The following is a 26,958-nucleotide window of genomic DNA, read 5'->3' as shown; positions in this document are numbered from 1 at the left end:
TTGCTTTACAGTATACGAATAAATAACTGTTTATGATAAAAAGTAATGCGTGTAAGTATTCAATCGTAGTTTATTTGATAAAAAATTTTGTTGCCACGCCATTTATCATAAACCTTGAAAGTAAATGTTACTTTAAGTTTCTATAGATTAGAACACGAATTCAATGTCAATCGTGAATAGATTAAGTTGTCCTATTTTAACTTATATCTCATAATTAAATTACCATTAAAAGATATTATTTTTTGTAACAAATCTATATTATGATATGATATTTGAAATTTTGTATGAAAAAAAAAATATCAGCTAGATATAGTCGTTTATCACTAATTAGGCCAACGTACTAAAACGTTATCTAGCCAATCCTTATTTCCGTTAACATCAATCGTTTGCAATATCAAAAATATAATAAAGAGCAACAACAAATAAAATCATTAACCTTATAATGATAATCTAATTCATTATCATAAAAACGTTATCGATAAGTATATCAAAAGTATCTAATCAAACACGGTAAATAATATAGAGTGCAGAGTGTAATCGTTTGCACCTGTGTTCACGCGTGTTATCAGTAGCGAAAATATTGCATTTTCAAATAAGCTTATCTAGCGGTGAAACAATTGTGGGTAATTAGACGTGTTTCAGGTTTTAATACGTGTTTATCGTTTATGTGATGTAAGGGTTCTGATGTTACGGAATAATTATTTTTTGGAATCGCCATTTGGTTTATTTCGTCGCTTGAATTTTTGCGTAAGTTTTACTGCTTAAATACGTATAAATTATTAAAAACAGTTGTATTTGAATTTTGTGAGTGATTTTTAATTATTTGTTTAACGTTGAAGTCAGAAAATGATACATATATATATAATGATATTGTTGTATATATAAATTAATTCAATGCAGTGTAAGTAAAATAAGTCCTTGCATAACAGTCATTGTCTTTTAGGGTTAGCCGAAAATGGAATGATATTCAACCATCAATCGATTAAGTAGATGAGTAAAAATGGCCAAATTTATCAAGTCGATCTTTTACACAACTGACAGAAGAAAGAATTCCAAGCACGAAGAAGGTGACGAAGAAAAGGTGACAAACGCGCTACCGCTAGATGGCCGAAGAAAACTATCTATATCTAGATCTGGCAGAATGAAACACTCTAACAGGAAGCGTCATTCACTGTCTTTAGAATTGTACAATCAGGTTAGTTTTATTTACTTATGAATTCAGACAAATAATTTGCACAATTTTAGGACATTACTAAAGTGATTACTTTTAGCACAGTAATGTAGCACTAACACGTACTACGGTGCATTTTACTCTTTTAAAATACTCAGTATTTTTTAATGCCGATCGTTATTTTACTACGATTATAAGTGTTTGAACGTGTTCAATAGTAAATGACACAATTTACAATTACTATGTTTATTGATAATGTAATAGAAGTGCCCAAGTGTCAATGTCTTATTTTTAGGAAATTCAAATGACTGAAAAGAGGAAAAGTGTTGAATACCAAACGAATCAGAAGCCCATTGTTAAGGAGATGCAAACGACAAACATGCAACGCAGTTGTACACCTCCTTTGAAAACTCCCGAAGAGGAAATTGATAGAGCGTTTGAAATTATCGAGAAGATATAGGAAGAATTAACTGTAAGAATAATATTTAGTTATGTAATGGTAGTATTAGTTTTAATCGTTTTTGTATGATTTGTGTATTAATGAGCGTTGTAGACAGCGTATCTTATGTTGTAGGAATTTTTGTTTACAATAATGATGTATTGGTTTGATTTATCAAAAGAAACGTTATAAAGAATCGACTTGGTTATGTTTTTGTAGTCTAAAGACCCTAATCTTATCTATAATTATTATATAATATAATAATCTTTAATCCTAATCAGTGAAATGTTTGAATTTTTTCTATAATTTTTGTACGGGATTAGATTAAGTTGTTTCGTAGGCTGAGTCAAGGCACCGGATATCAACAGCCTCTTTCCTGTCCTTACTCACTCTACCTCTTACAGCTTTTTTAATAATAATTACTAGCATCGTATCGAAGGAACTGTAATGAAATTTACGCAAAACTTTAAATTTTTGCTTACTTGAATGAGATTTTTAAATAAGTATCAAGGAAAGGTGTAGGTATATCTTATGTATTGTAAATACTCTTAAAATATAGATATTATATCATTTACGTCACGTAGGTGTCTTTTATCATCAGTTTTCTAAGCATAGGTAAAATGTGTCAGTCATTATTATCGCTTAAGATTATTACAATAACTGTCAAGACTTTACAAGTTCGAATTATATATGCAAAACTATAAAGTGTATATTAAAATAATATTATTATGTAAGTCAGTAAGTAGTCTAACTAAAGCTTATAAAACGAGTTTTATACAATACCGACATAGTTTCTTTTTTTGAATAAAAGCTAAAGTGATCACATTTTCACGATCGAAATAATAAAAGAAAATCCTGAATTTTCATATTTTCTTTTCAAAACTTAGAATTTTTTTTAGTAGGTGTATATGTTCATATATTTTAAATAAATCTTTTTAGAGTCTAATAATATTACTAACAGAGATAACAAACACGTAACATACATGTGATTGTTTCATAGCCAACACAGTCGATACTTTCTACATTTGTAGATTATACTTGAAAATTTGTATTAAAATTCGTCATGTTTAAGCTAAATTCAGGTACAAGCAAAGGAAAGTAGATATAATAAAAAAAAACAAAAAGAAGAAATAAAGTCGCCAAATCATCGCCTAAAAACCACATTACTTGTTAAATGTCATAAACCCAACACAGGTTAGCTAGACACCATCTAATCTCTCCGAACAACCAAGGTATGTCACAATTTTTTCGCCACCTAAATAAATTTGGGAGTATTTAGGCCCCTGTATTGTCACCAATTGAAAAACCCAGCAGACGGCTAAGACATGAATATTATTATATTGTTTTGATACCTATGAAGCAGTTTTTTTACAATAAAACGTGTCATATTGTTAGTAGTCACATAGGTATAATATACTGTATTTCAACAAATGATAAAAGAGTTGTGATTCTTATCACGCCTGCAACATTAGTGATAGAAGTATAATTGAGTTTATATGTAGGTACAAAAGGAAATTATCTACTTACGTATGAGTATGTATGTTATAAGTGATTATATAGATATGAGAAAGTTCCGGAATTATTTTTTATTTTTAGATTTTGTCATTTGAATTACTTATTATTTTTGTATTTTTTTAATTATGCCGTGTCTAGAGACTTCTATATATTTAAAACAAACTCTCTCTCTCTTGTCGGTCCCTTATGTCTGAGGATCGTGGTCAGCATCAGGGTTGCATCTGGAGCGGATGATTTGCCTCCACCGGTCTCTGTCCATGGCGTCTCTTACGACCGTGCGTAACTTAGTGGCAGATGAGTTTTTGACAAATTAAATAAAGATTATTTTTTTATTTTCGAGTTACATAAGTTGCAATTAGTTTGAATATGAAGAAAATTAATCAATATTTTTAATCTTTGGTTATTATTTTTTGTAATACGTTCATTATTTCAAGTGCAGTTTACGTGTGATATGTTTGTATAGCTTACATTTAAGTACGACATTAAAGACTGATTTCACAAACTCAATATGCATTTTTAATCTTGCCTTCCGATAACAGTTTTATTAATAATTTACTTGCATAAAACGAAGCCATAATTTATATCGTAATCTTTATTATTGAATGAAATAATTCTAGCGCGTCGTGTCGGCGGCGCCTAAGCACTGGCGGTCGCGAGTTCGATCCCGCTCGGAGTGGAAATTTGTTTTATACAAATATTTACTTCCGGTCTGGTTGTCCACCACTGTGCCTCGGAGAGCATGTTAAGCCGTCGGTCCCGGTTGTTTCTATAATACCTGATAGCGATCGTTATTCATAGTAGGAACATATTCACCAACCCGCAGTGGAGCAGCGTGGTGGATTAAGCTCCAATCCTTCTCAAACATGAAGAAAGAGGAGAAAGAGAAGAAAGAGATTACACGCGTCCTCGTGGGGTAATAAACGTGTCAGATCTACTATATTCAATGTTTTTAATTTCCCGAATTCACTCATAAATTTTTGCCAGCGTTGCGTCGAGCTTACATAATCCGCTGGATCCAGAGGGCGCATGACCAGACGGAGTGGCGGAAATTAGGGGAGGCCTATGTCCAGCAGTTGACTTACAGAGGCTGGTGGATGGATAGATGATTTTATGACTGTCCCGAAAGTCTCCAATATTTATACTCAACGTTTTCAATTCCGATATTATAGGAGAAAAACTTTCTTCAGCAATTTCACTCTCGCGTGTCTTTCTCTCTCTCTAAACGCGTCAAAAGTAGGCACCTATCATTTCAAAAATGAGTCAAAATTATTGAATTCAAATTGTAATATTAAAACCCTATTGGATTGTTTATACAATTCATTAGTCTTAAGAGTATATTTTACAAAAGTACTGAAATGTTGACATTTTTGTTAGATTTTCGACTCATTTTCTGGATGTATAAAAAAAAACATTACTGTAAAACAAAAAAATAGGCCAAAATTACCGCTTTTTGTTCCAACTTACTCAATCTACTGGTAAATCCGCCACTGCTATGACTACTTTTTGTATTTCGACAGATAGCCGTTATTCATTATTAGATTTATTAGATCATTGGCTAACGAGCTAAACAAACTGATTTATAGATAAAAGTAGTTATATTATTTAAAAAAATAAATAAATACAGAACCATCTAGTCAAATTGCCTGTAACGAACAGTTTTAATAAATTTTCCCAGACAACTTAAAAACTGCGTAGCTCATAATTTGAAGGTTATGTACTAACAGTTTGAAATCTGGACGTTTTACTAAAATTTAATAATATGAATGGTGCATAATGCATACTATAACAATATGTCTAGCATACATATTGCCAATATAGTGATAAAGATTAATCTGAACACGCTGTCCGTGTTGGTGGTTACGATTGTATTAAAGTTTTTACTATTTCCTATTAGTGTTACCTTATCTCGCGTATTTACGCCGTTGATAGGCAGGATTTAAATTTATTATTAGTTAAAAAAATTATGGTGAATTTGCCACCCCTTTTCGAGTGTCCCTCCACGCTATTCAATTGCGATGTTTTTATATGAACCCTTTCGTGGTACATGATGCTTCAACGTCGCTTATTACGTGCTTTTTATACCTATATATGAGTAGATACTTATAATTTAATTTACATGACCACACTTTAATTGTATTATATCGGTTTCTTTTCACTAAGTGCCATAAAAATAGCTTTATCAATATTTTATCGATAACTAATCGTCTTGATTGGCGATCAACTTGTAGATGGCAATAACGATACGTACTGTTACTTTTTAATATGAAATAAAAGTATTTATAGCATACTAGCTGCCCGGACAGAGTTCGTTCTGTGAAAAGTTAATAGTAAAAAAAAAAAAAAATTTTTACTATTAAAACCTTCCGTGGACTTTAAAGGAACAACCTACCCGGTATGCACACAAAATTTCATAAAAATCGGTCCAGCCATTTTGGAGGAGTATGATAACGAACATTGTGACACGAGAATTTTAGATATGTGTGAGGATTTTTTTAGAATCTTATTTGTAACTAAAACAAAATATATTTTTTAAGAAGTTTATTTCAATAAAACTAATTAAATATATACAACGTTATGTAATCTTACAGCTAAATTTTCATTTTCTTCTTCTTGGGTTTGATGGGCAGGGGGCCGGCAATTTTAAAAACAGTACTGAAAAAAAAAAATAACAAGTGAAGGAAAACCAAACAAGACATTTAAAATCAAAGATAAAATATAATAGATAAATATATAATAATATGTATAATAATATATATAAAAGATAAATAGAAAATTTATGAAAGAATATTATATGCTGTCATTATAAACAATTAAAAAAAAATATTCTAATTAACTCAAAATTTTATACTTACTGACAAGTTGTGCAAATCGGACTGAATTTACAAAATACTGAAACAAATAATAAATTATTGTATAGATATAGTCAAGTTTTAAGTTGTGTATAGATAAAATAATCTTAAATACAGGTTACTGATAGTTTCAGATAGTTATCGGACGTATAATGGTAATCAACAGATAATCACAAACACCTCACTCGCTCAATCTATATGTGTAGATATTTCTATTAAAAAACACCAAAAGTTATAGATTATTAGTTGTGGTGAAACAGGGTACTAAAAACAGGAGCTTAGTGTCCATTATCTATATATATAAAAATAAGTGTTTGTCTGTATGTCCTTTATAGAATCGTAAACTATGCATTTGATCATGTCATGATCTTGAACAAAGTGCATGAGCCCATAAAGGTTTCTGAGTTGGTACGAACAAAAAAAAAGCGTAGCAATGCACGCATGGTACAGCTAGTACTAAATATAGTGCAGGTATAATCTGATTAAGGTTTTGAAAATTAAGTATCGTGATACAAATTTGCAGAGAGGCATTGAGGTTGAAAGGTGTTTTTGGTTTAAAATCGCACATTCGACAAAAGAAGTGATATTTCCCCTCCTCAACAGCACTAAATTTGTAACTTTTTGGAATGAAGATAATTATAAAAATAACTAGCTGACTCGGCAAACGTTGTCTTGCCGCTAAACGCTATTTAAAAATAGGGGTTGATCGTAGAGGGTTGAAAATTTAGGGTTGTATGTATTTTGTAATGTTGTATCATAAAAAAAATAATTTATAAAATAAATAATTTATCTAAAAATTAAGAAAAAAATTAGGGGTGGACTACCCTTAACATTTAGGGGGATGAAAAATAGATGTTGTTCGATTCTCAGACCTACCCAATATGCACACAAAATTTCACGAGAATCGGTCAAGCCGTTTCGGAGGAGTTTAACTACAAACACCGCGACAAGAGAATTTTATATATCAGATGTTATAAAAGTAATAATCTCACCGCTAAGACAAACGGAGCACACATATCCGATAGTGAGCAGTTCTCTGTGACAGAAGCAGGCGGCGCGGTAGTCCACCCGGCCTCGCCCCGGTAGCACCAGCATCTTGCGTTCCCACGCTTCCGGTAGGAATACCCACTGTTAAACCAAAAAAAATATACACATACACACATAAATATCAATATTTGTGTATATATATTATGTACACTAGAAATCTTTTTGCACAACAGCTGTAAAGTTGTGTAATTTTTTTTTATATAATACGTATAACAGATTAAACTTTGGTTGGAATTTATATAGAAATGTATTTAAATAAATAAAAACAAGTTCTAATTATATAGTGCTGCTAAGAAATATAGCTGAATGTCTAATGGTACATGTATTGGCACGAATCTTGAGCGAGCGACGATAGAGTGCGAAGCCTGTAGTGCTATTCTGTAAGAACATTTTTGTGTCTCGACAGCGGAATCCGCGGTGAGATATCAAATTCGTATTCATTAAAACTCGACAGTCCCGTAGCGCCACACTTGTGAGTGCGGCGACGAGTCGAACCCTGTTGCGTGAGAACGTTGACATTTAATAGTATGAATTCGGTATTCTGTAAGGGGATTTACCGCTTCATACATCACAATTCGAGACTTGATTCGACACTTGACTTCATGCACATATTCTAAAATAAAGTCATAAGAAAAGAATATCGATAAAATAAACACAGCTCTAAATTGCCGCTCTTCGATTCGACACTCACTTCACATCGCTTGTGCGTACGGAATGTTTACAGAATTCCAAACCAAGGTCAAGTGGGTTCGCTTTCGAAGTGACCGCTGTCACTCAGGTGAAGCTCGATATCGAAATGGTTATTTACAGAATAGCCCTGCTGGTCTAAAATGCGTGATAATTTAAAAAAAAAGGCACAGGCTATTACAAGTTCGTTGATGTTGTTCAGTATATTGAAAAAAAAAAAAACCGTTATTTAACGGACAACGCTGTTTGACGAATTACGCTATTTGATGGATAGCGCTACGTAAATGTAATAACTCCAGCCGCGTAAACAAGCAGCCACATTAAATGTTGGTAGGTAACTAACTAGTACTGGTAACTCACCAACAAGTACTGCAGTAATCCTTCTAAAGACGGCACTTTCAAATAAAGCCCACCGGTGATGTCACAGCCTTGCTGGAGTAAGCTCAAGTGTTTGTCCAGAGAACAGACATCAATTAACACTTGTTGTTTCTGAAAACAAAAACAATCTAAAGTTAAAACAACAAAGTGTAATATTTTCTTGCCTGTGGTGGTCACAGATTCGATCCCTGCTCATGACAAATGTATGTGTAGTCTAGACAGGCGGTTGTGTTTTAGGCATTTGTGCCTGTGTATTGTCTGTTTCCAGACTCTCGAAATAAATATATCTAATTCTAATCTAGGAGTAAATTTAGTTTAAGTGGAGGTTATTAAGTGAGGTGTCTATAATAAATTTTATTATAGTGAAAATTCCAATCTAAGCCTAATCTAATTTGACGAAAGAATTTTTAACCTATCATGCTGCTACACAGACTAACATATCTACGCGCTTCACAAATCATCTTCAATAAGTTTGTACAGTCATTACAGAGACTAACTACCATGGTAGTTGCAGGTTTATTATTTTCATAATTCATAATCATATAAGTGTGTGTGTGTCTGGGTGTTTGTTTTGTGTGCGTCTCAGTCTATTCAGGTATTCATTCTACTGGACATTATTAAGCGAGAAACTTTTATTATAAATGTATTATTTTTTAGAACATATTTTTGAGCAAAAGATTATGAGTTGAATCAGATACCGAATTGTTTAGGATTTTTATGAAACATTTTTATGGTCTGTTATTGACACGACTATAAGTTTTTCTTTAACAATATATACAAAAATTTGGAAATTTTCCAATAAATTAAAAGGAATTAAATATTTAATATTTACCTGTGCAGTAAAAAATACATTCATATAATTAATATACTGTGCAGCTGTGTCTGAACTACCAGTCACAACGAGAATACGACTACTAAGTCGTAAACTTGGTGGTGCTTCCCGTCGCATCTGCAAAGATAAAAAAATATTTTATTATCTTGTATAAAGAATAAACCATTGGTTTTTTCTTTGTAAACTCTAAGGCTGTTTACTATTGAACCTATGTTGTAATTCCTTACATTGTTGTCTCCGTTTACAATTTAAATTAAATTAAACACATTATACATTACAGTTTTTTTGTGTTTTCTCAATATCACCTTTAATCTGGATAGCAATTCAAACTTTAGAGTGATATGCTTTCAATGGTTGAATTTTAAAATTAAAGAAACAAAATTTGGAAAATCGTATTTAAGATGCAACGGTTACAGCACTGGTTTGTGGCTGTTGTGCTGGCCGTTGTGGGTTCGATCTCTGAACATGACAAACATTTGTATTGGTCATATTGATGTTTGCCATGATCTGGGTGTTTGTGCAGTCCTTGTGGGTCTCCCCTACGTGCCTTGGAGAGCATGTTAAGCTATCGGTACCAGTTGTTATCATGTACACCTGATAGGGATCGCTAGTCATATATCTGTCAACCCATACTGGAGCAGCGTGGTGGATTAAGCTCTGATCTACTCCTATATGGGGAAAGCGGTCCATGCCCCGCAATGGGATATTACAGAGTTAAGGGTATTTAAGACTATGTTTTTCAGACTTTTTACAGGTCTCAACTCAATAAATTGAGCATTTGTGGTGTATTAGAAAAAGACAGAATTAATAAAAATTAGACAAGCACTAAAATACTCCTCCAACAGTTTTGAACAGCTGATGGAGCCATAGTCTTTAAAGAAGAAGACAGTTTGTAACACTCCCTTCTGTCTTAGTTTCAATATATATGGGTACTTTTTATGACATTACCCTCGAGATGCGAAATAAGGACGCTCCGAGAAGCCTGAGAAGGCCCCAGGAGGCTTCTGAGCTTCTGGAAGGAGCTGGCTGGCTAATTTAGCCAGCCCTCTTTTCACGCATAACAGACCACCTTTGTGTCTAAATGCGGAAAACCGAGCCCACAACAATACAATACAATACCCTTGAGATGCAACAGAGAGCCATTGCCATAGCACCAGCAAGTAGAGATTCTCCTGGTCTCTCTTCTTGGGGCTGACTCTTAATTAGATTCACAAGCCTGGAAGATACAATTTGTTTTTGTTACTTAAAATATTAACTTTTTATAAGAGTACATACACATGAAGTTTTAAGAACCAAAGGTTATCTAAAATTATACAGTTTCCTGTGCAACTTTCCTAATTTTTCATTCCCTAAAAACCTTCATTACATAGTAATAGTAAACTTTAAAAAATTAAAACAAGACATTTAGAAATTTGTTTTTGTTTATACAGATATGGGACTGACTCACCTATAATGTTAGTATATATTTTTATATAAAAACCAGCTGTACCCTGAGCGCGTTGCCACGCTTTTTATTTTACTTTTATTTATTTTTTGCTTGTATCAACTCAGAAACCTTCGTGGGCTCATGCACAACACTTTGCTGAAGATCATGACCTGAGCAAATGCATAGCTTACGATTCTATAAAGGACATACAGACAAACATTCATTTTTATATATATAGATAATTACATAAACAGTAAAATTGTGACTAGCCGATTTCTATGCCTTAGATATATTTAGGTAAGTGAATTATTAGGATCTTTATAGATACAATATTGACGAAAAATACTGTTTTTAGAATTTAGGTTGTATTGTATGTTTGTTCTAGCAACGTGCAAAATTAAATGAACAAAATTGGATGCAGTTTCCACAAACTACAAATCACAGGTTTAACTTAATATTTGAGGAAGGTTATAAACTTGTGAAACAGTCTAGATCTTACTACATTATTATCACATGATGATTCTAGTTGGGCCTAGACTAGCCACAGTGCTTGATAAGGAGTTAGTTAAGATAAAAAAGTATCATTGTATACATTTAATATGTCGCAGTCATAACATGTTACCTCATTTTAATAGTTTTCTCAACCAAAGTGAACAGCTCATATTGTCCATCGATTTGTCTCACATCCAATGGCTTTCCAGGCGATGGGTATAAGTATTCACTAAAAATATACAATGTTTCATAATTTAATTAATTATTTTGATAGTAATTATAATTTGCAAAAATTTATTTATTTTATTTATTTATTTATTCTTAATGTACACCAAAATACAGACACATATAAAGAAAGATAAAAAATATTTAAATTGTTAATATTAATACTAAACGCATATACACGATATACACAGAAATATAGAGAGATGTATATTATTACAGTACAAATACTAGGGCGATCATCAGTTTCTGACAAAGCTGACTTACATCGAATTAAACAGATAAAAGTTAGATGATTGACAACTGGTGAAACAAGTCTTAAAGTATCATTTTGAGTTAAAACAGGGCCTTAACAATGATTATTCCTGGTTATTCTGAGTTCCTGATGGTAGCATTTTTGTTGGCACAATAGTAATGGGTGGCCATTTCACATCTAAATAATGACTTAATGACCGTGGAAGCTAAAAGTTAAAATATAAAGTACCTTTTATGAAAATGACAACCGATCACAGCTAATTGATTCCTGGTTTTCTGCATCAAATGCGAGTTGGCAAAGGCTATCACAGCATCGAGGCAATTTGTGAGTACTTTCGGATCTTCTGTTATATATCGCTGGTTTGGGTTCGTATCTACTATTACTACGAGGAGACTGCTATCAGACGGCGCTAAACATAAGAAAATATTAAAAAATATAACCGTTAACAGTAAAACATTAAGGATGAAGTATTATTTAAAATTATTAAATTTACCTTCGTCATCTGCCATTTTTATTGTGTTGTTCTAGAATTATAATATTATTTGTTTTTAAAATTTATATTTTATTTATAAATCATTTGTTTAAAACAATAAGGCAAAACAGCGAGATATAAACCGCTGTTTTTGTTGTTTCGATTATTGTCAATGTCATATGTCAAATTTTTTTTCTAAATCCTTTGCCATAGAGTAAAGGCAAAAACATTGCACTAAAATATACATACATATAATCACGCCTCTTTCCCGTAGGGGTAGGCAGATACCACTTCTTTCCACTTGCTACGATCCTTACATACTTTTTTCGCTTCGTCCACTTTCATTATTCCCTTCATACATGCTCTTCGGTTTAGGGTACTCTTGACCTGGCCTTTTTCAAGATGTCCCTTATTTGGTCTCGGAACGTCCGCCTAGGTCTACCCTTTCCAACCGTTCCATTCACACTCACCTTACACACTTTTTTCGTCAATCGTTCTTCACTCATTTTCTCGACATGGCCAAACCATCTGAGCATACCTTTCTCAATTTTTGTCACTACATCTTCTTTCAGACCACAATGTTTCCTTATCTCAGTATTTCTTATCCTGTCACTCAGTTTAACTCCTATCATACTTTTTAACGCTCTTAACTCAACTACTTTTATTCTGTTTTCATGTTTCTTCTGCCATACCCAATCTTCACTTCTGTACACGAGTGTCGGAACCAACACCCCCTAATGCACAGCCAAACGAGCCTTGTTAGACACCTTCCGACTGCTCATAAAGGAGTCCAAAGGTCTATGTTGTTCTCCTGTTTCCTGCATTCACTCTTCTTTCAATATCACTCAAACACTTTCCATCTCTTGTAAACTTTGAACCCAGATACACAAACTCATTCACCTGTTCAATTTGTTCATCTCCCATCACGATATTGCAATCTGTCACTGCCCCATCTCTTTCAAACACCATCACTTTCGTCTATTTTACATTCATCTTCATTCCCTTTCTTACAAAAGCTCCACTCATAGCAGTTACCATCTCCTGCAACTCCTCGGCCGAAGACGCAAGAAATACTTGGTCATCAGCATAGAGAAGACATTTGACGAGTAACTCATTCATTCTCAACCCACTTTCATTCTCTTTTAAATCTGTCAAACAATTGTCCATGTACAGATTAAACAGCCACGGTGACGCTACACATCCCTGTCTAACACCTTTTTCGATATTAAACCATTCTGTGTATACCCCGTTTATTCTTACACAAGCACTAGAATTCCTATAAAGAGATTGCAATGTTCGTATGAGGACACTGCTCACACCATTCATGGACAATGCTGACCACAATTCATTTCTCACCACTCTGTCATAGGCCTTTTCTAAATCCACGAACGCGCAATAGACTTTTTTGTTTTTGGCCAAACACTTTTCGGCTATGCACCGCAAAGAAAAGACCTGATCCGCACATCCCATTCCCTTTCTAAATCCCCCTTGTACATCCCATACTTTATCATCTGTTTCATTCACAACCCTCTCAATCAACACTTTTGCATACAATTTAGGGACGACGCTGAGGAGGCTTATACCGCGGTAATTCCTGCAGTCCTGCCGTGACCCTATTCCCTTGTACAATGGGACGATTGCGGCTTTGCACCAATCTCCCGGTACTTGCCCATTTCGCCAGCACAAACTGAAAAGGCGGTACAGCTGGCTAGCCAGTATTCCATGTCCAGCCTTCAGCATTTCGACGGTAATCCTGTCATACCCTATAGCCTTACCTAATCTCATACTTTTCAACGCTTTCACTATTTCATCTATGCTTATCTTACTTTCATCACCATTTATACTCACTTCCATGGAAGGTGCCGTATGTTGTACCTGCACTTCCTCTCTTTCCAACAAACTTTCAAAATACTCTTTCCATCTCTTCAACACACATTCTTCTCCTTTTATAATGCTCCCATTTTGACTCCTGATTGTACTCAGTTCCGAGGTAGAGGTTTTTCCTCTTGCAGTTTTGATGGATTTCCAGAAAAACTTGATGTTTGACTGGAAATCTGCAGTGAGCTTTCTATCAAAACCATCCTTTCGTTCTTCTTTGTTTCTAGACACAACTTCTTTCACCGCTAATTTCAATCTTTTATACTTCGTTCTTGCTTCCTTTATCTCGTCATCCGTTGCCTTTTGAATTTTTTGGTTAGCTTTTGTCGCTAACCAATCCAACCACGCTTCCTTCTTTTCTTGCACAGCCTTTTGTACATCTTTATCCATCCACCCATTATAGTTCTTTCTTCTTTCCACACATTATAGTTCGTTCTTTCTCTAAAATATTGTTTTCTGAAAAAGAAGTATATATAATATAATCCACATCACATGATAGCTTTAATAGGAGACGCAGTGTCAAAGTTTAATATTTAAGTTAAAATGTATGTAATTACAAACGAAGTTGCGGGAGTAGCTGGTTAAGACTTATTGCTTAGATGGTCAATAAATAAACACAAATAAGCAAAAAAAAAGTATAGCCGTCGGTGTGGATTATAGTATAGAGTATCCTCATTTTCTTCTATACACAAAATCGGACATATTAGACATAAAACATAAAACTACGAACTCCTCTACGTATATGTACAACGGGCAGGGTAGTTTGGGGCAGTTCCATAGCCACATGTGATTGGATGCTTGATAACAAATTTTATTTGTCCGTATTAAAACGAGGAATAAAATGTTAAATATATATTTTTTGGATTTTCTACACTAACATACTTGCTAATTTAATCTTACAGGCGTTTCACATTACAAGGTATTTTTATATTAATAATTCTAAAATGTATATTGATATTTAATATTAATTTCACTACAGCCTGTATTATTCCGCTGCTGGGCATTGGCCTCTTTCTCCATGTAGGAGAAGGATCAGAGCTTAATCCACTACGCTGCTCTAATGCGGGTTGGCGGATGTATGCCTACTATGAGTAGCGATCGCTATCAGGTGTACATGATAACAACCAGGACCGACAGCTCTCAGGGGAACGGGTGGGGGGGGGACTCACAAGGACTAAGGCCAGGTCGGAAATAAATATTTGTATAAACACAAATATCCACTCCGAGCGAGAGTCGAACCCGCGACACAGCCCACACACTATTACACCAGAATGGTCGTCGGTTACACCGGAGCGTTCATATTAATTTGCTATTATTTGAACTAATATCAAGATTTTGTATTTTAAGCTATTTTTTCATAAATCGTAATGAGTAGTAACATAATTTTGTACTTATCCTATAACTTTTGTGTATTTTATTTATATGTACATAACTACCTACACAAGTAGTATACGAGCCATTTAGTCTTGAACAAACAATGTATATATTAAATAAAAAAAGTAAACTTGGATATTTTATTATTTTATTACAAGAAATAATAATTATTATTGTCGAACTGGCATATGAATCAATTTAATAAGTAGTTATTTTATTTCTGATGTTTAAACATTTTTGAATATCATATCACATGTATAAGTCGTAAATAATTTAGAGTAATCGAACAATATAAAAAATGAAAGAGTAATAATCAAACACAAGAAATCTAGTTATTACACGGAGCAGACTAATTTATATTCCGAGTGTAAACTTATGTAAATCATATCTAAAAAGTTTACAGGAATTTATATGATTAATTAATAGTGTGATGGCCACTTGTGGACAGATGTCATGATGTCATAGATTCATATTTGTCAAATGAGCATACCGTGCATACTTGCCCACTCAACTGAGATTTTAATACAGGGCTGCAACACACGAGAAAATTGATTGTGTTGGTTGGAATTGGTTGGAAATAAATATGATTATTAATCGGGGAATTTTATCGAAAGGTGGTGTATAAATTAATACATATAAATAATTGTGTTTGCTCGCAAACGAAAAAAAAACCGACTTCAATTACATCGACGAGTAATACAACGTAGATCGAGGAAAAAATAGTCAAGTAACAACGCATTATCAAAGATAACTCAAAAAGTAGTTATCAGATTTCGATGAAATTTAAATGTGACTACATGATAAACATCGGCTTTATAATACAACGTAGGTCGATGAAAAAAGCGTCAAGTAAAAACGCATTATTAGATATAGCTCGAAAAGTAGTTGTTAGATCTCAAATAAATTTAAATGGGACCAATTGGCACACACCACCTTTCGATTAAAAGAAAATTTGTCGAAATCGGTCCACACGGGCAAAAGTTCTGATGTAACATACATTAAAAAAAAAAAAAATACAATCGAATTGAGAACCTCCTCCTTTTTTGGAAGTCGGTTAAAAAAAAATATAACCGAATCGAGAACTTCCTCCTTAAAGTTATATAAATAAGAGTATTTTGTGTTTTTACAATTAATAAATTACGAAATTATGAATTTGTTTTTAAAAAATATTTAAATTAATAGAAAGATATAATAATCCACTTCCATTGTTTAAATATAAAGCGTAGAACTACGATTAACTAACTAAAACATAATAAATATGCTTGACAACTCAATGCGCGTGAAACTAATTATTGTATAGAAACTTATTGTTATACACATTAAGGGCGTACCCTATCTGAATGACCTCGCGCGTTTCAACTCGCTTGACCGCCCCCTTCCCGCTCTTCACCTGACAACTTTTACGTATTTAAGCGCGTGAGGAAAAATACGACATCTAGCGGATTTGTTGCGTATTATTACAACGCGCAGTCATCAATCGATTTTATAGGCCGAGAGTTGATAACGCAAACAGATTAAAATACCTAAATATATTTTATTTATTCACTTTAAAATATATGTGAATACTAACTTTGCAAATTATTTAAATACGCTACAGAGTTAATTTGCAATTAGGGATGGACTAAAAAGAAATACCTGGATATCTATTTGTTGGTAAGTAATTTAATTAGTATAGATGTGCTGATTATAGCTTTGGCCACCTTGACTAGCCGAATAGTCGATTGTAAAGAGACCACTAGTCAGCGGGCCGAATAAATTAAAAAAAATCCTACTCTTTTTAATCGACTTCAAAAAAGGAGGAGGACCGTATATATTTTTTTATGTATGTTCGGGGATAACTTCGTCGTTTATCGACCGATTTTGATAATTCTTTTTTTTGTTGGAAAGGAGATATCTTAGGTGTGGTACCATGATAAGTAAACTAGGATCTGATGATGGGATCCCAGAGAAATCGAGGAAAACTCGAAAATCCGCATAACTTTTTAGTGTACCGATTTTGACAATTTTTGATTTAATCGAAAGCCGATGTTTATCATGTGGTCACATTTAAATTTCATCGAGATCTGATTACAACTTTTGGAGTAATCTTTGATAATGCGTATTTACTTGACTAATTTTTTGTCTACCTGCGTTTTATTACTTGTCGATATAACTGAAGTCAGTTTTTTTTCGTTTGCCTGCAAACACAATTATTATATTGAGTACACATGATTAAACATACACTCATTGATTTAAAATTGTGATTTTTATTTTTAAATATGAATCGGTTACATTTTTGCTTTTATTTGAGTATATTTCTTAAATAATGTGTTCGGATCAATCAGTTCTGGAAGTATGCAGTCAATATAGAATTTTGTCAACTTTTGTTTTATTTCCTTCTGCCAAAAATTATCGTCTTTATTAATAATTTCGATTCTAAGGGATTCATTTTCACTGCCCCATACCGCATATATACATTTTTTGCTTTGTGTTACATGTAATTGACCTTGAATTTGGTAATACCAATTTTTGTTAATGTGGTATTGACCATTCTTATTTATTTTCCAGACGGTTATTTTTTTCTTCCTAATAGCTTCGTCTATGCCGATTCTATGCGCTGTAATGGGACATTTCACCTCAATGAGATGACGATGTTTGCCAATAACCTTGTGATTGTGGTCGTATGTATTTTCAGTGAAACTAGGCAAATTTATAGCTGACAACACTTCTTCAAGTTGTGACCGGCCACATCCTATTGCGATGGTACCAGCTACTGCACATGCATTCAAATTTAAATAATTGTCTTCACAGATATCATTTTCGATTGTAAGAGTTACGTTATACATTTTACACTGAAAAGTAAATAATGATATCAGACTATTTTGATTTTCTCCTGTTAGTATTATATCATTCGATGAATACGCTAGATGGCCATGTTTACAAAAGTTGAGTAATTTTTTGCGTGAATTGAGATATGGCCACAATCTTCCTTCCGACGTGTTTATCGAATATAATTTCTTCCGGTTCCGTAGTAACAGTATACTGAAATTAAAAAAATAACTGAATCGAGAACAAAAAGTTGAACACATATTTTATTTGTTTACCAGAAAGAAAATGTGAAAGGTAAAATAATACAGTGATAACTAAAATGGAAATACCTCTTTTTCTTCACTTTCTAATCCCTTACAATAGGTTGAATTAAACCCATTAGTTGACTCTGCAAACTTATTCTTATGTGCCATAGGCGTAATTAAATCTAGACCTTGTGGCACTTTTTTGAAGGTAGTCCTAGAAAAAAATATACATTTACTAAGATAATAACATATTTTACATTTTGTACACATTGAATTAAGATAACACAAAGACACATATCTACACACACATCCACGCAAACAAATACTAGTACACTTATTGCTGCATTTTTTTTTTTGGTACTATATAGGTATGTTTGACACACTAAAACATACATTCATAAATAATATACATATACAAATACTTTATTCGTCGATTATAAGTAGGTCTGTCATTTCATTAGATAGTATGAATAAAGACAAAAAGAATACACAATATAACATACATACATACATACATACTTAATTACATACACACATACATATAACACACAAAACTTATACTATTACGTAATCGATGCCTACGATTAAAATGTCACTTCCTGGCTAGGTACTCATTTTTCATTTAAACTAATCCTAAGTAAAAAAAGGAAATTAAAAGAAATAAATAAAAACCGACTGCATAAAAACTGAAAAGAAAGATAAACAAGTCCAGTACTCAATCTAGATTCCTATACTGAGTACTGGACTTGATTTTAAATCACTCACAGCGATTTAAGCAGTCGGGTTCACATAACGATTTACTTTTTTTATAACCGCACCAAGTCCGCAAAGCCCAGTCAGGAAGTGTCTAATAATGCGGTGTGACTCTTAGCCTATTTTACTTACTGTGTGACATCGCAAGTTCGAAGTTGACAATTTTCTGAAGTTAAATCTTTTCTATATTTCCATCGAGTTGTTGTAGTACCTGTCTTTTTCTTTGAGCTCTGTAAATAAAATAATAAGATGATTATTTATAATATAAATTTTCCTATGCGCATAAATTGTTTAGCGTAATTGATATTATATTAATTTTATTAATACGTTCTATAGTATTGTAATAAACTTACAATACAATATAAAATTACGATAAAAAATCAGTACGTAATTAAGTACTTACACTGCGATTTTTATTTCCGTGAGCCTTTGTTGCTGATATCATTTCACTTTTGATACTTTCGGCATATTCAATTTGCACAAGTAAACAAATAGGTAGTTATTTCGTCCTTTCGCTCGCGTATAAAACTAAATAAACAGTATTTGCACAAGCAAATAAGTAAATGCGTCCTTTCGTTCACTTGTAAAACTAAAGTGTCTACAGTGTCCTATCACACAAATGTCAAAATTGTGGGGTCAATAAAAATAAAATAATAAACAATAAATGCGCGCGCGTCGCATCAAACGACACAAGGTCCTCATACAACGGCCGAGAGGCGAATGCTCCTCGTCGCCCGCGCAGACACCCGCTTGCCCGGTTTACTTACGAAATTCAATATTACAGATTTCTCAAAAATTATCTATTTAATTGAAAAATTGGCAGACAGTATTGAAGAGTAATGCATTATTCACTACTGGTTAAAGTTTCATGTCTATGCGTTGCATAATTAGCGAGTTTATACGGATTTTAGACCGAGAAAAGCGTTCACGAAAAATTCATTTTCTCGTGATAAGGTAAGTTTTTCAATATATCAGTAGACACAATTACAGATCAATTATCAAGCTAAAATATTGTCTTTAGAACTTTATTGTTTATTCAACGTTCAAGCATACTATAAGGAATGTAAAAACAGTAAATTCGGCCGGGTAGCCCCTTAAGTGCCAAGTTTTAAATGTTTTTAAAAGTCTTTAATTGCATTTTAAGCTATATTTTTAATATAAGTTTTCGAAACTTTTACGGATTTTACGGAACTTACCGCGATTGTTATTTTGAAACTCCCAATATTTTAGGGACTCAGTTACCCGGTAGTCTTGTAGAATTAAAAGAGTTCAACATTTTTAATATCTACGAGTACCTATATGATGAACTTCAAAGTAGCATCCTTGTACGCCTAAGTTATTCAAACCCCTGTGTAGACGCACAAATCCATCATGTGCCGATGTTCGGTTGTGACTCGTGCTCGTTGATAACATCGGTCAGACTACGAATCAATAATTGAATGACATTTTTGTTCTAAATTTTTTATTAATCTTATTTCAATACTAGAAACTCGCGTGTTTTCATCTGCACTACGGCAGTCACAGATCTGTTTCTTATTAGGTATGTTATGTTATTAATAAGTTAATAAATGTCTTGACCTTAGGAAATGACTAATGATAAGATTCTATCTGTCTTTTATTTTGTCATTATTAAATTAACTTAAAAGTAGTTGCACTATTATAGGAAAACATCTTCTTGAAGTTTATGTGCGTGTATGAGTTTGTTTTTAAAAAATGTTCAACGGTACCTACGTAGCGTAAATATTGTATTCATGCTGAACATAAAATAAGTTCATTAGTTCATTTCAAGTTTAATTCTAAATATATAAAAAAAATATTTATAAAATGTTAAGGGTTTATTTTATCGATATCTAAAAGTAATTGAAACACTACTGAAATAAAATTAAAACATAAATCCAGTCGCTCTTACCTGACAAGTCGACACTTAAGAAAGAAGATTATTTTGTACAAATCGTAGTTGTACAGTTTTTAATTGTATAAATAATATTAAGTCATAACTCATTACATAAAATTATATAAATTACTTATTAAATGTACCAAAAAGTACTTCAAAACATATCATTACGATGATTTACACAAACCGCTTTATCAGCCGTAAGACGGGAGCTTATTATTGCTTTCAAATTGTATTTCATCGGAGATAGCACATAAACTTATGTCATCTGTCAAAATATATGTTAACAGTAACCAAGAGAGATCACGTCGACCGATAACTCGAATAATACCCAACTTGACAAGCTCTGTTACCTGTCATTTAACGACGTTGTTTGTACAAGCTAATGATATGGTTCATTTGAATGCGTTGGTGGTCGGTCGACTAGAAAAAACTTCAGCGTTTTTAATATCCTTGTAGTATTTTATAGTATTAAGAAGGGTTGGTCGCTGTATTATTTTGTATTGCAGAAATTTGTATCGTTATTTCTATTTGATGTTGTTTTTTTGCTTCTTTTTTGTACATTACATTTAAACGTATGTTCTTATAATAAAATAGCTATAGCACCACTGATATTGAGGACTATTTAAAATATTTGATAATATTGTATTTTAATTAATACTTTGGGACTAGATAGTAAGATTAACATCATTTAAACATCGAAGCTACAACGAAATTGTTTAAATTATTAATAAATGGAAAGGTTACACTGTAAATACGGCAATAAATTCATCTATTAACATACACGGCTTTATCGACACGTTAAAGTAAACAGATCTTTAGTGTTGCCCTTAACAAAAGTTCAATCGGAGTTTAAAGGCGCAGCCATATTAACAAATAATTTCTTGAGTAAAAATAATTAACGGTTCGCAGTCTATCAGTTTATTAACGCAGTCGGTAATTGAATGAGATTTTACGAGAACATTGTTTACAAGACTTCGTGCCGGGGAGCAGCGACGGTACATTAGCGAAGGCTTTCGAAAAATCGAAATGGTAATAAGAAAAAAAGGCGGGAACGAAATAATTATCCACGTTCCGTTTCGTAATGGGCGTCTCGCTACCGTTTCGCTTTAATAGCTCGCTTGTTCTCGGAATTTAATTATGCTCACAGTTCAGATTAGCCGACTGTGCACCCCTTTTTGTTCATAGTTGTAATGAGCGAGGGCCGCCCTATTATACATTTAATATTAAAACACGAGTCAATTTTTTTTTTGGTTTTTTTGGTTCAAAAACATTATGCCTTGTAAGATTATATTTTTTGAACACAAGATTAAAATGCATTAAATATTAATAATTCAATAACGAGTTCCCGAAAAACAAATTGTCTAAACGATAAGACGTCTCACGAAACAAAAACAGAAACGATTCAACCTTAATAAGAACCGGGGACCAAGATGAACACAAAAGAAAAAGATAACAGCCTATTGTTTTTTATCATGTTGTCAATATCACGCGGCCAAATTTTCTATATTGGAATGCCACGATTCGCCAATAAGAAACGGGGAAGAATTGATTTATTGTCCAATTAGCGTCGGTCAGGTGTGCCAACTGCCAAGATAGCATCAGGCTGGCCAAACTAACTCGGCCGTAACTACTATTTCTTTTGGTGCTTTCCGTTTAAATGGCACATTCGAATCAAAAAAGAACCTTTACACGGTGCTGCCAGCTTGCTCGGAAGGTCAATTTGAAATTCTGATCATTCGTGGCCAAGGCCTGCTTAAGTGGAAATCGATTTGATTTAATTGTGACTCGGCTGTTTTATTGTTTAGGAACTTTAATTTGATAAGGATTGTTTTAGTTCGTTGCATTAATATACATCGTGGATAATGCGGCCTTCATTAATGATTATAATTAATTTATTCTGGTACGAATAAGATATTTTTTATGTTTATTTTTCGTAAGGTTTGTGAGGTTTTTTATGATCACCAGATTGTCTTTGTGTCGTTTTATTAACTGTGACAGATAACAAAACACATTAATCATCGGAAACAGGTGTTACAGGTCATTTAAATTTTTGACACTTTTATTTGTTTTTAGGTTTCAGGTCGTCCGAATTTTAACTAGCTTTGATTTAATATATTGACTCACCTTCAAGAACTATCGCAGATAGTGATAACTTGTTTTATACTAATTAATTAAGTAATTAAAAGAAGATTTACTGCTTGACATATGATTAACATTCTTTTAAATTCAAAATATAAATTATAGCATAGGTGCCAATTTAACTTACATATATTTGCACATGTTTAATAATTTTCTAGTAAAAAAAGTCTTTCCTTATTTGTTAGTTTTACTAATAATAAAAATCTGGACAAACCTGGGAAGTCAGAATGCTGGACGGACGATGTCCGTAAGATTGCCGGTGGAGGCTGGACAAGAACTGCGGACCGTCGGGATCCACGGTGAAAACTTAGGGACGGTGTATGTCCAACAGACTGCATTAGGTTGAAGTTAGCGAGTGATAAATAATCTTACTATAAAAGCAACATAAATGCTATGTGGTTACCAAATTATATAGCCACCCCCTCTCTTCCTGTGGGTGTCGTAAGAGGCGATTAAGGGATAATACGGTTCCACTACCACCTTGGAACTTAAAAAGCCCGCGATGGCGGGATAACCATCTAACTACTGGCAATGAAATACACAGGCCTATGTCCAGCAGTGGACTATGATAGGCTGAAATGATGATGATGATGATGATGATGATAAAAGCAAAGCTTTATATGAATTAATATTGCAACATAATCATACCAGAACAGCTGAACAGGTGAAATTAGGTACACATAGGTAATAGCCTGGATTAGCACAAGGTTATAAATTTTTCAATTTTCACTATCACTATGAACACTTTATTCTATGGACTTACCACGGTTTTTATTTTGAAACTCTCGATATACCTTGCTACGACCTGCCTGCAACGATGCGAAAATATCAGGACAAAATAAAGTCGCTGTAAGTCCCGTAGAATAAAAATGAGTATCTAGAAGGTAAAGAATAAAAATGAGTATCTAGAGTACTTCTCATCCCAAAAAACGCACTGTTCCTTTGTAATAAGTGAATAACATTGTTGTTTCTGTGCGATGAAAGACGCAGGCAAGAACTAGTGATCAATAATGTGGATATGTATTGCCAAGTCAGCGGCGTGATTTCGTTTAGCGTCGTGTTAATAGCCCCTCAATGCGGTCTCGTGTTACGCGCCGCTCGACGTAAATGGCTGAGCAAATTAATCTGCACTCAATACGGAGATCGTGTGCTCTTTGATAATAGTTTTTCGTTGTTTTAATACATTATAATTATGTATACCATTTTTTTGGTCCAGTGGTACGGGGAGAGTCGTCTTAACAACGGCTGTCGTGGGTTGCATTTCTGCTCAGGATAGATATTTGGAGTTATATATTTTTTTATACATATGTCCTTGTTTCACTGAGCTTTGTAGATCATATAAAGGCGTTGATGCCGATACTTATTAAATCCACTGGATTGTGATTGTTGTTCAGATTAGGGAAATTATTTGCAGCACGATACTGGAGCAGCGTGGATACTACTCTAATCATTTTCCTATTAGCTATGCTGTATAGCTATTACCTAAATAGACTTAGGGCTCGTTACACCGGTTGTCGTTTAAGCTATCTGAAACATGACGGTATCAAAGAGATAAACGTTTACGATATACTAGCTGACCCCGCAAATCGTTGTTTTGCTATATGTGTTATTAACCCCCTTACCCCCCCTCCCTACAACTTAGGGGTATGAAAAATAGATATTAGCCGATTCTCAGATCTACCCGGTATGCACACAAAATTTCATAAAAATCGGTCCAGCCGTTTCGGAGGAGTGTGGATACTAATATTGTGACACGACAATTTTATATATAAGATTATTCTTATTGCCTTTCGAATTACACTTTATTTGTTCAGGATATTTCTGTAAGCCTGTAAATCTAAAATTTGTAAGTTATTGATTGAGGTGAAGTAGACATATTTGCCTATTATTTTTATCTTCTGCTGATAAACTGTAAACGTAACGTAATTTATGTACAGAATAAACTATCCACAACCATAAGGATGGTGGATACAGGTCCTTCCCATAAGGATGTACGTTGACGGCTAGCCTAAATTTTCAAGTCCTCTATATGTTAATGATACATTTGGTGTTCAGTAGTTAAGGAAACCGTCATGAGGTAGATGCATGTTTCGGGAGACATTCTAAATCATGAATATTCACAAATTCAAAACAACTATTTTTACGGCAGTTTCCAAACTTTACCTTAATAGAAAAGGTCTTTACCCGCCAATGAGCCAACTCAGTGAACCAATTAAGCTGGGTTTAATTAAATAATTTTATTTTATGTAGCTATTAATTGACTGAATATACTTGCACCAAGAATAAATATTATTAATATTTATTGCTGTGTGGCTACGGCACTAAAGAATTTAGCCACCCCCTCTCTTCCCGTGGGTGTCGTAAGAGGCGACTAAGGGATAACAAGGTTCCACAACCACCTTGGAACTTAAGAAGCCGACCGATGGCGGGATAACCATCCAACTGCTGGCTTTGAAATACACAGGCCGAAGACGGGCAGCAGCGTCTTCGGTGCGACAAAAGCCAGTACTGCGGTCACCAACCCGCCTGCCCAGTGTGGTGACTATGGGCAAAACACATGAGTTCACGTTATTTTTGGCGTAAACTTGTGGAGGCCTATGTCCAGCAGTGGACTGTATAGGCTGTAATGAATGAAATATTATTATAAATTCGAAAGTTTGATTGATTATTTGTTACAAAAGAATGTGTAAACGGAACTGATCTGAAAGGAAGATGTATATAGCTGAAGAAACACATAGGCTAAATTTTAATCTAAAGTTCTCATATAATATAATGTTATGTGAGTAAAACACTAAGACGAGTTCGCATAAACACTTTGATACATAGCGTTTTTAATGGCTAGCGACCCTAATTTACGGTCATTTTTTCAAAGGCAGCGGAATATCATAATAATATATATAAAACAATATATGTTAAACAATAAATATAAAACAGTATTACCTGTTTACATCTGGCTGTGGAATAGCTGCGGCCAAGTGGGCAGGCTTTTCAAATTTTCTACATACATTGCTGTGATGTGGATGATATTTTCTTTAAGAAGCAATTGAATTTCATTTTTGAAAATTAATTATATTATTTTAGCTAAAAGTATTTGTGGACACTTCTTGATTGTTATCCTGTTATCAATGTATTCTCCTATTCATAAATGTATCCATATTAAAAATTGAATTTGATTACCTACATGACGAATGTACTGATTTGGCTGCTCGAACCCGTACTTCATCCTCAAAAAATTTAATATCTCTAGTTTCTAAAAAAAATATTAAACAAATAATGTTTAGACCAGTAAGTACGAGTAAACAATATTCTGTTTCTCATTATGTATGTATATTGAATAGCTACTAGTTACAAACTTCAAGAGGAGGCAGATAGTGAAACTTTATCAACATTGCGGAATAGTTAAGACTTTGTAACTAAATCGGAATTAATGTTATTCGTTCGTCACGGAGAGATAAACTTACAACTTTACTATCTGTAATAAGATATTATAATATAATTGAAATTGTGAGGGTTATTATGTTTATGATATAATTATTATAGAGATGATTAATATATATATATATACATATACTATTTTTTATATCCGCTTAAGAAGCTAGAAATAAATAAATAAATAAATAAAAGGCAAATAAGTATTATTTATACTAAAGTAAAGACAAGAAGTACTTTTGTGTTTTGTCAACTAGACTCAGTTAAATTTATATAAATAAAAGTAAACAAATCAATGAATTAAAAGACAAAAAGAAAATCAAATGACAATTAAATCGAATTACAATTTGGCGTAACCAAGGCATTGCTCGTACGTACTCGACACCCTGTTTCACCACATCCACAACAAGCACACGACAGAAAAAGATAGCACACACCACCCGCCTCCACCCAATAAATGTGCGGGAAAGAAAGAGACATAGTAATAGCCGGAAATTAGCACTCGTCTATCTTTCATTTTACACCCCAAATTTTCTTATTCCAATTTCCTCACGCTACGAGCGTCCTCCAAATTACTGGCCGTAACTACTTTATTTTCTAACAAGGAATATTAAACTCTAGATAGGGGTTATTAGGGTTACAATTTGAA

General features: G+C 33.3%; 2 protein-coding genes and 1 long non-coding RNA gene across 3 annotated transcripts; 1 reads left to right on the top strand and 2 right to left on the bottom strand.

The window, feature by feature from the left end:
• The first annotated feature begins 1,000 nt into the window (after positions 1–1,000).
• LOC123665092 lies at positions 1,001–1,810 on the top strand. Its single transcript, XM_045599438.1, has 2 exons — positions 1,001–1,195; positions 1,467–1,810. The coding sequence occupies exons 1-2, from the start codon at positions 1,001–1,003 to the stop codon at positions 1,629–1,631; spliced, it is 360 nt and encodes a 119-aa protein (XP_045455394.1). The 3' UTR covers positions 1,632–1,810.
• Positions 1,811–5,648: 3,838 nt separating this feature from the next.
• LOC123664971 (general transcription factor IIH subunit 3) lies at positions 5,649–18,259 on the bottom strand. Its single transcript, XM_045599336.1, has 10 exons — positions 18,176–18,259; positions 17,541–17,869; positions 11,543–11,782; positions 10,967–11,065; positions 10,038–10,134; positions 8,919–9,035; positions 8,069–8,197; positions 6,967–7,102; positions 5,978–6,014; positions 5,649–5,777 (listed from the first exon to the last, which is right to left on the bottom strand). Exons 1-10 carry the CDS (start codon positions 18,257–18,259, stop codon positions 5,714–5,716), a joined length of 1,332 nt encoding a protein of 443 aa, XP_045455292.1. The 3' UTR covers positions 5,649–5,713.
• Positions 18,260–18,975: 716 nt separating this feature from the next.
• On the bottom strand, positions 18,976–19,340 carry LOC123665216. The gene is made up of 2 exons (XR_006745009.1): positions 19,248–19,340; positions 18,976–19,074 (listed from the first exon to the last, which is right to left on the bottom strand). It is a non-coding gene; the product is annotated as an uncharacterized LOC123665216 (long non-coding RNA).
• Between the last annotated feature and the right edge of the window lie 7,618 nt (positions 19,341–26,958).

Source organism: Melitaea cinxia, chromosome 23 (genome assembly GCF_905220565.1).
Source record: "Melitaea cinxia chromosome 23, ilMelCinx1.1, whole genome shotgun sequence".
NCBI classification, from domain to species: Eukaryota; Metazoa; Arthropoda; class Insecta; order Lepidoptera; family Nymphalidae; genus Melitaea; species Melitaea cinxia.
The sequence above is the reverse complement of the archived record's forward strand: the minus strand, read 5'-3'. Positions and strand labels throughout refer to the sequence as shown.

Bases quoted from the DNA above. Each gene is read 5' to 3' on its own strand.
- LOC123665092 (XM_045599438.1), top strand. From the start codon at position 1,001: ATGGCCAAATTTATCAAGTCGATCTTTTACACAACTGACAGAAGAAAG. The intron at 1,196-1,466 runs GTTAGTTTTATT...TCTTATTTTTAG, and splicing joins CTTTAGAATTGTACAATCAG to GAAATTCAAATGACTGAAAA.
- LOC123664971 (XM_045599336.1), bottom strand. From the start codon at position 18,259: ATGGCACATAAGAATAAGTTTGCAGAGTCAACTAATGGGTTTAATTCA. The intron at 11,066-11,542 runs GTACTTTATATT...GTATATTTTTAG, and splicing joins GGTTGTCATTTTCATAAAAG to TGAATACTTATACCCATCGC. The intron at 5,778-5,977 runs GTAAGTATAAAA...TTTTTTTTTCAG, and splicing joins CCGATTTGCACAACTTGTCA to TACTGTTTTTAAAATTGCCG.